This window comes from Prinia subflava, chromosome 8 (genome assembly GCF_021018805.1).
Source record: "Prinia subflava isolate CZ2003 ecotype Zambia chromosome 8, Cam_Psub_1.2, whole genome shotgun sequence".
NCBI classification, from domain to species: Eukaryota; Metazoa; Chordata; class Aves; order Passeriformes; family Cisticolidae; genus Prinia; species Prinia subflava.
Window position 1 is genome coordinate 8685847 of NC_086254.1, and position 13395 is coordinate 8699241.

At 43.4% G+C, this 13395-nt stretch overlaps 1 protein-coding gene across 5 annotated transcripts in view; it reads left to right on the plus strand.

The window, feature by feature from the left end:
- VMP1 (vacuole membrane protein 1) overlaps positions 1-13395 on the plus strand; it is a 60252-nt gene that overhangs the window by 27789 nt on the left and 19068 nt on the right. For all 5 annotated transcript variants that reach the window (XM_063402826.1, XM_063402830.1, XM_063402827.1 and 2 more), the window contains one exon: positions 2175-2306. In XM_063402826.1, the coding sequence (XP_063258896.1) occupies positions 2175-2306 (132 nt within the window). The remainder of the gene's footprint in view (positions 1-2174; positions 2307-13395) is intronic.

Genomic DNA, 13395 nt, shown 5'->3' on the forward strand with positions numbered 1-13395 from the left:
TGCCCAGGCTGTGCCTTGTGGGGTGAAATTTGAGGATTTATCTGCACAAGGGTCACAAAACCACCAGCAGCCAACTTCAACTAGAGATTAAAATCATTCCCAGTCCCCAGCACGTCAGGGATGGCCATTCCTGCTGATAATGAGTGTTACAAGGATTAAATATCCCTGTGCCCAAGGAATTATTAGGTGGGATGAAAATGATGCTTTTTTCAATCCCTGTAAAAGTTGGCTGCAGCAGCCCTGGCCTGCAGAAGGACCCAGAAACAATCTCGTAGGTGAATTCCAGTTTTCACAGCCTCCCATCCCACAGGGACACGGAATTCAATAGTGCCCTATATTTTTAATGTGTTGCAGCCTTTTGGGTTTTTTACAAGAAATAAGGGGAAAGAATAAAAATGTTTAATTGCTCGGGATTAGCAGAACAGGCAGCCTGTGTCCTGAGCAGGATCAAATCTCTTTAAAAGACTCTTTCTAGTGGAGTCATTGCCCAGTTTCCTTTTCTGAATGTAAAAGAATTTTGATTAGCATTTGCCTTTCCAGTTTGTTGTGAGTCCAAGGAATCTCCATGTAAAACTGGCATTCGGAGTTAAATGCTGAAAATATCTAATGTTACAAAAAGCAGTTAAACAGTTACTGGTTTGGAGCCCTTAATTGCTGATTTTTATAAATTTTTTTTTTAATGCACTTAAGGAACCTATCTCCAGCAGACATGAAATCATATGATTTTCGTAGCACTTCTGAAATGTTTTGTAATAATGAGCATGTGACTTAGCCAATTTAAATTAAGTTCATGTCCAGTACACACATGCAAACCTCTTCCTCAGTTCACAGAACGAAGCCAAAGCAAATTGGCAGAGCCTGGAGGAGCAATGTGACTTTTTCTTCTTGCATCACCCTGAGAACATAACCTCAAGTTAATTTTTCTGAAGTGTTGTTGCTACTGTTTTCAGGCTTATCTTCCCCTTGTGCCAGAAATATGCAGATTAATGAAGTTCAGCTTGTTGCAGTCATTTCAAGTTTTTCTTCTGTGGAAAACAAGGGCATAAACATTTGAGGCCGTGCACTTTGGGTGCTTAAACTGAGAATTTAACAGCTTGGGTAACTGCGGTGGTATTTAAAACCACAACCTGTTGATTTGGAATATCCACAGCAGCTGGAATTCTTGCTTGCAGCTGTGTGTAGAGCAGGAACAAAGGAAATTGAAAAGCTTTCACGTCGCTTCAAAGGAGGAGAAAAGCATTTGTTACTCAGTGCTGACCCTGGGAGAGAAAAGCCATCTGCAGGGAGCACATTCCCGTGCAGTGCCCAACTATTGTCTCTTACCTGCCCTAAATTTAAACCATCCTGAGTTAATTCAGAGTTCCTGTTCCATTAGCCTCTGTTTATCCATATGTTCAATCTTAGCATGTCTCTCTTTTTTCCCTTGGTTAAGCTAAAGCTGCCTTTACCCACAAGACTGAAATGAGTCATTTGATGTCCTGAGAAAACAAATACAATTTTCCTGCGGTGAGAAAGCAGCCGTCCTTTCATCTGGGGCTGGCTCCAGCTATCCCAGCTGAAGGAGAGGGAAAACTCGAGCTCAGGCTTGGCTTAACCTTTCTTTCCCTTGCTGTAGTAAAAACCTGAGCCTGTTTTCTAACAAACACTTGCCCGGAGTCTCATGACTGAACAAACTCCGGGACAGCACCGGGGAGGAGCTCCCGGGTTATTCCGGAGGCCCCTGGGGATGCAGGGCTGTCACATGCTGGGGAATGAGTCTGGCATCATGTGCTGGGGTGAGACACAGCAGTGCTGACTCAGGATGTGGGGACAGCAGGGATGTGGGGACAGCAGGGATGTGGGGGACAGCAGGGACGTGGGGGACAGCAGGGGCGTGAGGGACAGCAGGGCCACCAGCTCCAGCCTCCCACAGCCGCCGCCACACGCCACTCCATGGGGATGCCCAGGTCGTGTCTGCCTGACCCTGCAACCCCTGGGCTTCCCCCTGCACAGGGAAAAGAAAGGGAAATAAGAATTCCAAGGCATTCTGTTGGAAGTGATGGGAACTCCGACCTGGTGGATGAAAGCAAAGTGCTCCAAAGAGCTGGTGGAGAGCGGCCACGGGCTTTGTGCGTGTCACATGTTTTGTGTTTGGGAATAAACAGGAAAATAAATGGGGATTGTTCTTTTCCCAGGGTGCTGGCACAGCCATTGGAGAGCTGCCCCCGTATTTCATGGCGAGGGCAGCGCGGCTCTCGGGTGCTGAACCTGATGATGAGGAGTACCAGGAATTCGAGGAGATGCTGGAACACGCAGAGACTGCACAAGTAAGGACAGCCTGCAAAACAACAGAGCTAATAAAACACAGAGCAGCTGAGAGGGAGTAAATAACCACTCCAATTAAATGAGAAGGGGCCAAAAATCAGTTGGTGTGAGTTCACAAGAGGCTTCCCAGAGGTGGAAAAAGATCCTGCACTGGGTGATACCTGCACTGTGGTGATGGGAGCTTGTTGAAGCAGATAAAATAGGGCAGCCAAGTATTTGCTACAAGTACTGCAATTATTTAGAGTTCCAAGAACAGCACAATGAAGGTTGGGAGACACTGGGATAGGAAAACTGGGGTGGAGGAGCTGCTGTTCCCTAATCCTGATTGTTCTGGCTGCATTTAAAGCCCCCCTGAGCCAGAGATGATTTTCAGCCTCAGCTCATCCCTTTCAGATGACATTTGCCTGCCTTGCCATTGACACCCTCAGGGACCAATGTGTGACCCATTCATCAGCCTGAGGAAACTTTTTTCCTGATGTGGAAATACAGCAAAACTGCTGCAAGCCCCTTTTTTGTTGCTCTTGTCATTTATTTTCTCCAGGGGTTAAATAGTGCACAGTTTGCAATTGATGCTGCACATCAGTCAGGTACTGCTGTGGATAATTTTTCCTTCAGGTCAGGAGTTTGCATCCTGGTCACAAGTTCCTGATAGCGTTTTAGACAAAATTAAACATTTTTTCCTCGTGCTGCTTGCCACCGAATTCTTCCCTCTGTATTTTTCCTTCTTATCCTGTTTTGTCTGCCACTAAGTTGAAATGGGTCATGAGACTGCTGTTAAAAACCAGCAGATGCTATTTACCATGCACTGATGTCTTTAAACTCCTCTGCCAGGGTATTTTCTGGAGATAAATACATACTTTTTTTTCCCTCCTTCAAAAAAAATGGATGAAGCTTTTCCATGAAAGTGGTTTGTCTGGAAATATGAATGCAATCTAGTAATTCTAACAGTAAACCCTGTGTTTCCTGAGAGCCTCCCTGTACTAAAAGGTTCCAAAGGGTTTTTCTGCTATTATAAATAGTAAATTCTTCTATTTTTTTAAAAGATGCAGCAGGGGGAAAAAGGAATCTGCTTTGTTCTTTACTCTCCCATCAATCTTTGCTTTGCAAAGTAATCCCTTAACTGTATGAAAATCAAGTTGTGGTAAAAAAAACAGCAACGAAACCAGTTCAATACATGACTTCAGTATCTGTGTTTACTGAAACTCTCCCAGCAAATTATATGTGTGTACAGTTGTGGGAGCAGCCAGAGATGGTTTCCAGAAGGCACAGTGAGATTCTTGGGAAGGAAATTTTTGCTAGAGAGCATTTTGTCAGGCCAGGCCAAACTATAGCTGTATTGACTGCCCGGAGTAAACAAATGGCCTTGTGGAATTAATGAAGAAAAAACGATGCTGTTATTTACCAGTACTTTTGATTTTATTTTCTTGGCAATTGAGTTTGGATTGAAGCGTGTTGTTTTGTGGATGGATGGCCAGGAAAAAAAAAAAATCTTTCAAACTCCACTTGTGGTTTGGTTTCTATAAACTCTTTTAACATGAGGCTTTGACAATCTGATTAAATTGTATTGTGCTCATAAAACTGACAGTTCAGTTTTTTCCATTTGCTAATGTGACTTCCTTTTTGCTTTTGGCTCCTATCGTGTTTTCTCTGGATGTCTGTGGGAGACAGGCCTGCCTTTCCTATGACCTCTGTAAATCCCAATCTCCAGCATAGCTTATCACTCTCTGCCCTGTAATTTGTATTCATGAGCAGTGGTGATGTCTATTTTTAAATTGCTCATTAACAATTGTTATTAGCTCCATCAGCTTTCTCCCACTCACGGGGGCTGTGACAAGTGTCCTGTGCCTTGGGGATGCTGCAAATGCTTGATGTCAAGTGACAGGAGCATTTTTTCAGTCTAAAGCTCTCTCTGCAGCTTTTTTGGGAGGTTTGGGACTGGGTGTTGGATTTTGAGGAGTAGCTGAGCTGCTACGAGGCAGAGCCAGCTGCTCTGACGTTTTTGCTGCGTGTGTGTTGTTCAGAGAGCTCGTTGCTGCTGTTTCTCAAAAACAATGGTGATTTGGAGAAACACATGAGCATCTTCTCTGTGAGAATAGATGGTGGCTGCTGCATCCAGCCTGGAGGATCTGGGAGGGGAATATGCTCCTGGCTGGCCACAAAAAAAAACAGCCAAAAAAGGGACCTAAGAGGATTAAATAGCGTAAAGGTTTAGTGCTCCATTCAGAGTTACACCGAGTAAAATGCCATTTAAAGAGCCTGTTGGTGGATTTTCTGTGCCGAATCTCAGATCTGAGTGCCCTGTCTCCTTGTGCTGCATTTGAGAGAGCTCATTAACCTGCAGCCCGTGTGTCTGTCCTGTAGTTGAGAAAAACCCCCTCATTTTAAAGGAACGCTCGCTTCTCCCTGCTCTGTGTCCCTTTGTGTGCTCTCAGTGAGTCCCAGCTCCGTGCAGGGAGTGGCAGAGCTGCCTCGTGGCCGTGCCCTGCACAGGGGGTGGCTTTTCTTTGTCCCCAGAGCTGCCACAGGGCAGAGCCCAGCACGCCGCAGCCACAGCAGCTCGCTGGCATTTGTTCCTACTTAAGGCAGCGTTTCAAACCCACCGGGTCTCAAAGGGCATCCCAGCTGCTGTTAACTCTGTTCCAGTGGAATTCCAGAGTGAAGGAGGGGTTGTTTTATCAGAGCTCCCCTTTTAGCCGCAGGGAGTATCTCCAAAGCAGCCTCTCAGCCAGGGGAAGTGAATGCACAGCTCAGTGCTGGGGCAGCACTTTGGTCACGACACACTCACAGACCCGTGGTGCAGCTCTGTGTCCCCACACACACGAGCACGGACTCTCTTTTGCCACTTTCAGAGCTGCTGGTTGGTAATTTTTCTCGGTTCTCTGTCATGCTGAAACACTTCAAGCTGGGGAGTGAAAAAGCAGCTTTTGGTGCCAGCTCCCCTCAGGGTGCTCAGTGACAGTGCGTGGGCTCTGCTGTATCCCGGTACTCCTTGCTAAGAGGGGAAAGTTCTGATATCTTTGCATATCTAATCCTTAATGGCCGTGAGTGTTTGGCTTCATTAAGTGGCATTTCTTTAAGAACTAATGATTTACACATCAGGGCTTTGCTTCTTTGCAGCCAAATTTCCATGTAAAAATATTTTCTAGTTGCCCGTGTTACTATCAGCCACTGCTGTTTGTTTACTCTCCAAGCCTCGGGAAGAATCCAGGCTTGGAGAAGGGTTAAATCCATGGAGATGCAGCAGGGCTGGTTTGGAAATGACGGAGTGCCATCTGCACACTGGCTGTCAGTTGTTGCTGGGACCTGTTTTTGCCTCCACTGAACCTTTACTGCTTGTGGTTTGTCTGTCCATCACATGACTTCTCTGAAAATTCCCCCTCCCCTCCATTTCCAGTAAACTGTTTGAACGGGAGTGACTCAGACTGAAACCAGCTTCCCTGTAACCACAGGGCTTGTTCAAGAATTTGTCAACGTGGACTCGAGAGGGTTCCTATTAAAGCGAGCTGCAGCCGCCTGCCTTTGCTTGCGTCAGGAGTTCCAGCTCCCCTCCTGCTCCCCCAGGGCTGCAAGGGGTTAAAGCCGCGGGTTGTGTCCCGCACCTCTTCCCAGCTCTTCTGAAAACCCCGGGCTGCTCTTCCACATCTTCACGTGGGGCAGGAGCTGAACAAAGTCCGTGCCACACCCGGGAGAAGCCAGCGCTGTGTTCTGACACGACACTGACTTCACTCACCGGGAATGATTAGGCACGACTAATGAGTGAAATCTCGCTTAATTAGCAGCCTTTAAGATGGCCAATTTCAAAACGGATCTCTCTCCCGTGATTAAATTACCAGCTCCTATCTGATAAGTTCCTGCTTGAAAAGGCTGCTGGCTTGTTTAATCAACAGCGTTTAAGGGTACTTGGTACGAGAAAAAAGAAGTTAGAGCAGACCACAGGCAGGTTTTTTAAAGCATTTATCATAAAAATGGAAGTGGAAGGGTCACGTACAATAATTGGGAAACCTTGACTTCTTTTTTATTCCTTTTTTTCCTTTCCCAGAAATCACTTGTTGAAATGGAACATCAAACAACATCAAATTCCACTCGTCCTTTCTCTTGCTCAGTCTTCCCTTTCCTCATCAGCTTCCTATCTTTATTAATTGTTCTGCACGAGGAGGCTGCTGCTGTGGGTGGTCACCAGGAGGCTGCTCCTCACACCCTGCATTCCTCAAGTTTGATGCCTGTATTTGTTTAATAGCTGTAGGGGAGGTTTCTTCCCTCTTTTATGGTGGCCTGTAATTAAACAGAAATTCAGAACCGATCCAAGCTTGAAGCTGCACTTTCGAAACTCCTCACGAGTGCTGGGGAGTGAGGTGGCAAAGTGACAGAGTGTTTTACAAGTGAGATACACCGAGTAACAGCTCAGGTTTGAACTGTCCTCCAAAATTACCGAGTTTAAAATAAGTTTTGGAATGAGTCAGTGACAGCTTTAAATAAAGGAACTTGATCTTGAGCACTTCCTGAGCAAAGAGGTTCCCAGCAAAGGGTTAAAATAGGCAGAGAGAAGACAATGAGAGCTGTGAGTAAGGAATGTGTAAAGCACCTCCTGGTTGGATTTCTTTGGGCACTGGCAGGAGAGCTGCCCACATTGTTCTATTCATTTGCACACCTGCTCACAGATAAGGAAAAAACAGCATTGCACTAATTCCTCATGGTGACTGGAGATGACTTTTGGAGTCCTGCTTTGAAGGGCTCTTTGCATCTGTTCCCTAAAAAATGATTTGAACGTTCAGTGTGTCAGTACATAAATCAGAAATCACCCAGGCAGTGAGGAAACCTGGGTTACTCTGCAACATTTTCACTCAGTGTTAGGTCAGCAGGATTTCCTCAGTAACAAATTTCTCACGACAGAAATTAGAAAGAATGTCACCAGGTGCACTGGAAATGCAGGAGCTGTGGAGAAGCAGGTGGTGGAATTCTGTCACTGGATTTTCAGCCCCTGTTCTGTGTGTGTTGGGAATGCTCAGCACAAGTTTCTACGGGGAAAGTTAATCCCTAAATACTCGATGTTTCACTCCTCAATATTCTGAGAAAGAGCAATAAATGATCAAAAGCTGGGTCAGAAACAGCTGTTTTAAGTATATTTTTAAGGACAACCTTCAATAACTGATAGAAATTCATTATAGTATAATAATCAAGAATATTACTGGGTTTTTTTCCCCTGCTCCAGACACTGTTTAAATATCTGTGTTGTACAAGAGTCTGGTATGCAGACCACTTCTCTGAGCTGTCTGGGAACCTCTGTCCCTTCCAGGGAGAACAGGGGAGAGGTTGCACATCTGGGCTGTGTGTGCTAAAGGCTTTGTCAGCTGTGTCAGAAGTTCCTCACTTCCATTCTATTTTAATCCTTAACTTATGTCAAACTCCTGTGTGGAGAAACAGGAGGGGTTTTTTTCAGTGCTGATGGCTTTGAGTTCTCAGGTTTATCAGAGACTGAAAATGTCAATTTTCCTGACTGGTTATCAAAAATTCCTTCCTTTCAATGTCCGGATCTTAAACCACCTCAAAATAGGGTTTGATTCTTTAGAATGGATTTTTTATAATTAACAATATTCTGGAATTGGCTGAGCCACAATAACTGTTCACAGTGGTAGCTTTGAGATAAATGAGCAGCTGCAGTGGGGTTTTTGGGGGTGCTGGGATGTTCCTTTACCCACTCATCCTCCTGCCTGTGGCTGTAGTATCTTGTCATGGAATCACAGAAAAATTCACCTTGAGAGGAACCCGAGGCAGTTTCTAGTCCACCTTTTTTTTTTTTTTTTTTAATTATTATTCCTAGTCCAGCTCAGGTTCCTCAGGGCATTGTCTGGGCTGGTCCTGGAGCCCTGCAGGGCTGGAGGCTGCACAACCTCGCTGGGAAATCTCCTCCAGTGCTGCTGACATTCCCACTGACAGCTCCCTTCCCTGAAAACGGGCTGCAGGATCTGCTCTGCCAGGTCTCCTGCGAGATGTGAATAGAAAGTGGTTGTTCAGCAAGGAGAGAAATCTGTTTATTTGGTGTTTTTGTGCAGGGCTGGAAAGCTGCAGAGTGTCACAGTGGACACGTTGCTGCTGTGAGGAGCAGAGGTGGCAGGGGATGTGGTTAAAGGGGCTCCAGCTCTGCAGGACAGATCTGATAAGGCTGAAAGGACATGCTCCTTCCTCTTCCTTTAGGCTGTTTCCTTTAATTGTGTCTCATTCTTTACAAAATTTCTTTATTCTTACAGTGTGTGAAGCGAAAGGACTTTTTATGTCTAAGGCTGAGGGTTTCAGTTCTAGCTGTGGTGAAAACTGGCATTAAATTGGAGTTACAGAGCTCACTGAGCTCTATAATCTGTGTTCCTTTTGGTATTTCCCTTCTGAACCTGAGCGTGCATTGTAACAGGCTGAAATCTTGAAATTAAAGCTCCTGAGATGGAGTTTGTTGTAAAGAAACATTTGCTGGTTCTTCCCTCAAGAAGGGGGAGGGAGAAAGGAGGGAAATAAAAAGTTCCTACCATGATCCAGATGATTAATGAAATGAAGAAAATACCTGGAAGTTCCTAGTGGAACTAATGGACTGATCCAGAGCTGGGTGACTTCATTCCTGCTCCAGTTAATGGGGAGATCTTATTTACCATGAAATGGACCCACGATTTGGAAGTTTCACACTTTTACTCCAAGACAGGCTACAATTAAATGACCAGGGAGAGCCAAGCCTGCTGCTGGAACTTCACTCTGTTGTCTCTGCTCCCACAGGACTTGCAAAAAAATACAGCTCCTCACACAACTCTGTGGCTTCTTTTGTCTGTCCTCTCTAACATCACTTCTAAAATCTGGTAAGAGGACAATGGGTTCTGCTGTATTTTCTATAGAAAAACTTCAGCTTTTCTGACCCTAGAACTAATTGCAGTTACTCATGTCTGAGTTTACCAAGTCCCAAAGATCATCCTGATTATCTCTGGACTGCAGCATCACCCCTTAACGTGCAGCCAGCCTCAAGAATCTGAAGACAAACAGATGTGGAAATAAATCATGTCCAGTATTCTCATCCTCAGAATGGCCACTAGAAGAATCCACCTGGAGATATAATTTCTTGTTGGCTTGGGATTTGTCTGTAACATCATGTTCATCCTTGCCTACAAATATTCTGAATATTGAAGTCTTACCAGTTTCAAGCCCTCAGATCTCCAGCACAGTCTGTTTAATGAGGCTCTGTGGGTGCTGCTCTCTTCTTTCCACAGTTCTTTGGAGAAGCCAAGGCTGTTTTATTGCTGTTTGGTCGCCTTCATCTCGTACTTTTTAAAACTGTTTTTATGTTCAGCATTGATGTCCTTTTCTCTTGCAACTTTTCCATGATTACCCAACTCCTTTTCCAGAATTTAGTGTCTCAGAAAACCCAGACTTCTCATGTTATTTGGAATCTGGAATGTCTATCCCATGCCTGTTGTGTGTAAATCCCTTTCTTTCATCAAACTTAGTGCTTGCTTAGTTCTGCCACCATCCCATCAATGCTTTCAGTAATCCTTGAAAACTTTTTCCAACTTCCTTTTTTGAGGGTCTGATTTCCCAGCCAGGACCTTTCTTTCCCAGATTTTTGGGTGATAAGGAAATTTAAACCTTACCCCTCACACCCGCTGCTCTCCAGGCATCCAGTGGAAATATCCCCTTTCAGTTTGCCCCTTTGCATTTAACTGGAAGTATTTTGGGAAAACATCCATGGGCTGCTATCACAATATTCCTGTTTGTAATTTACTCATGGCATTTGTTGCTTTTGATATTTTGGGGAGGGTTGAGCAGTGGTTTTTGGTCAGTGAGTGCTGAACCATTTGCAGGGACGTGTTGTGAGCCCCCAGCTTTAGGTGCCTCTCTGAGTTCTTTGCAGCTGCTCCCCTGCACTCAATGCTTTATTCCGAGGAGTTAACAATTCCTCCCAGTCCTCTGAAATCCTGGAATCCACTGCCTGACCACAAATGGTCATTCTCCCATAAGTTGTGTTTGATTCCATTGTGTTGTAACAGAAAGGCAGAAGAAACAAAACACTGTGCAGCTCATTTTTAACATAACTGGGATTTTTACATAAAGAGGGGCACTGTCTTTGTAGGCAGCTCTTGAAATGTTAAGGACTCTATAATTTTGGTGATCTAAATGGTAGCTTCATACTCAGTCTTCAGTCTATGGGGGGAAAATGTTCTCCACTTCAGATGATCATCTGGATAATTACACTTTTTTATCATAACAATAATAGAAATAATGCTGAAATCTTGAGGGATTGTCCACTCATACTCAAGGGACAAATCTGCAGGAGGATGAACTTCCCTCTCCCAGCTGCTCCAGAGTTCTCCTGGAGAACCAGGGAGGTGTAGCACATTCAGATCTCTCTCTCTGTCCTTTAATTTTTTTTAACTCATGCTCCTGTTTCCTGTCAGAGTCACAAATCCTGTGTACCCCTTTCTAGAAAAATCTTTAACTTCTCCAGGCCACCATCTGCCAGGAGAGGAATATCCATGGAATTAACACATCCCTGACTCCCTGTGTGACCTCATGAGCAGGGAATGGGCACCATGAACTTGGGGTGGAATTTACTCCATCTTTGTGTTAAATCTGCCAATTTTACCAATGTATTTGTAAAGTGTTTGAGGTATCTACAGCAGAAAATAAATGGGAGAGAGGAGAGATTTTTCCAGGCCTCAAATCCCTGGAATCTGGATCTGGATCTTGTTTTTCAGAGCTTGAGCTGGGATGTGGCAGGAGCCGTTGGTTTCTCAGTGCTCCTAAAATCTGATTGCAACTATTCCAAAATGAACTGTCACATTGCATAATCTGTGCAGAGCAGAGAGCAGAGCTGGGGAAGTGCTGCAGGTTTTTTCTGTGGGATTCAGTCCAACTCTGATTATGCAGAGCTCCTTGGATACCTCCAGCTACTCCTGTGCATCAATCGAGCTGCTGTGCACTTGCAGAGTAAGAAAAAAGAGGCTTCACAATTTCAGTGGGAATAATTCATTGTGATTGTTCTGTTACAGAGGGGAAAGAGGAAAAAATATTTATTAAAATTACATTTTTTTCCTTGAGTTTGTTAGTTAAATCTGGTGAGGTGCTTGTTCTTCCCTCACATTCAGAGCTCACCAACTTTACAGTGAGAGGAGAAAGAAGAGAGAGATTAAATTATAAATGGAAACCAAATGAAACAGAGGGATGGGGTAAAACTTTGTAATTTAGACAAGGTGGTCCATTCCCTCTTTCAGGAAGGAGAAAGAGGGAATTCTTTGTCCCTTTTCCAGGGATGAAAGGTCCATATTTACACAGGGCCTATTTAAATGAGGAACACCGTGGCAGAACATGGAAATTCTCTTTACCATCCCTTTAGGAGTGGAAATTCAGGAGGGTTTTTTATCCCATGGAGCCACTGGGGTCAACCAAATGATGAAAAATTCCCTTTTCCTGAGGCTGAGCAGATCCAGGACAATTCTCCCACCCCGAGCTGCCAGCTGGGGAATCATCCCTGACCTTTCCGTGCTCTTGTTCCAGCCCAGTTCTTGGGATCTGATGATTAACCCAATGAAGTCATGTTTAATCATTTAACCTTCCTCTGCCTGCACTGGGGCACTCACAGGAAATCTATTTCCAAACCCCAAAAAATAAATCATCTTTGAAAGGGACACAGTGAGCTAAAGCATCCTGAAATGTTATAAAGAATGAATCACAATTAGCTGAGAGGCCACTCCAGTCTAGAAACTTTAATTTGGGGGGAAAATGGTTTGCCTGTAAGTAGCTGAATTTTGTCTCTTTTCATATATATAAAATATTATTTTTTAAAGCAGTAAATTATGAAAGTTGTTTTCTTTCATTTCAAATGCTTAAAAAAATAGAAGATTGTTCCCCGTGTGGGCTTTAGAAAAGAAAAAAGTTCTGTTGTGAAATAGGTAAAAGTTGTGAAACTGGGGATTGTATTCTCGGAGAAATGAAACTTTCAAGGCTTTTTTATTGTTGCAGATGTCACAAAGATTTGTCAAACAAAATTTAAGGAAGGAACCTAAGAGAATAGTTCTGAACTTGTTTTCACAGAGTAAATGTTGAGGCTGGAATTCATAGTTTTGTTGCAGCCCTGGTAGATTTAATACCCTGCAAATTATTCATATCTGTGATTACATTAGATCATAGAAAATAGGTACAAAAAATTCTTTAATTTGTTTTTTGGCTTATTTAGAAAATTTGGAAAAAAGGAAGACAAATGACAAGTTCTTGAGTGAAATGTTTGGAATTTAAAATTTTGCTTTCCATCGAGTACTTTGTGCTAGACCATGTAAAACTGAAATTTAACAAAGAAACAAGCTGAGTAATAACTTTAAAAAATAAAGCTATGAATTAATAAGGTGAGAAAATCTGCTCCAACATTGCTCTTGGTTTGGGGTTTTTTTGAGACAAACTTGTTAAACTTTTTTTAAAGACCTTCATTATTAGCTTTTTAATGTTTTATATGTTTGTAGCTGGAGGGCAAATATGAGTTTCAAGGCAGCCTTGAATTTTGTAGTTGAGAAATGTGGGTGAGGGAAGCTGATTCTTTTTAAGAAATTTGGTTTAAAATGGTGCACTGTGCTTTACCCTAAGTTAATACACTCAATTTATACATAATTATCATAATATATTTTATTAAAGCAGCTGTGCTGCAAATATTAGTTTATAGGTCATTTGCTAGAGTTTATTTCCAATTCCAGCTTGTGAAAATGGATACAGCAGTGCATTAGCAACACAGTAAAAGATAATGGGGGAATAAATTAAAATCAGAATAGAAACAACTTCCATGCAAATAAATCATGGAGCCATTGGAATAATTGTCTTGGAGTGTTTTATTTTAAAGATACTTCGCCATCAGATTTATGGAACTGCGAGGAAAAAATATTTATTGCCTTATAAAAATGAAAATATTGCTCCAGCCCTGTGAGCTTTGGGAAATGGGGGAGAAAATAGGAACTGAAAATGGCCTGGCCACACTGAGCTGTGCTCCAGAAATCCCTGAGGAGGGAACTCCTCCAGGACACCTTTCCCAGGGACAAAATCTGGTTTAGCACTTTTTTATTAAATTGATTTGGTATT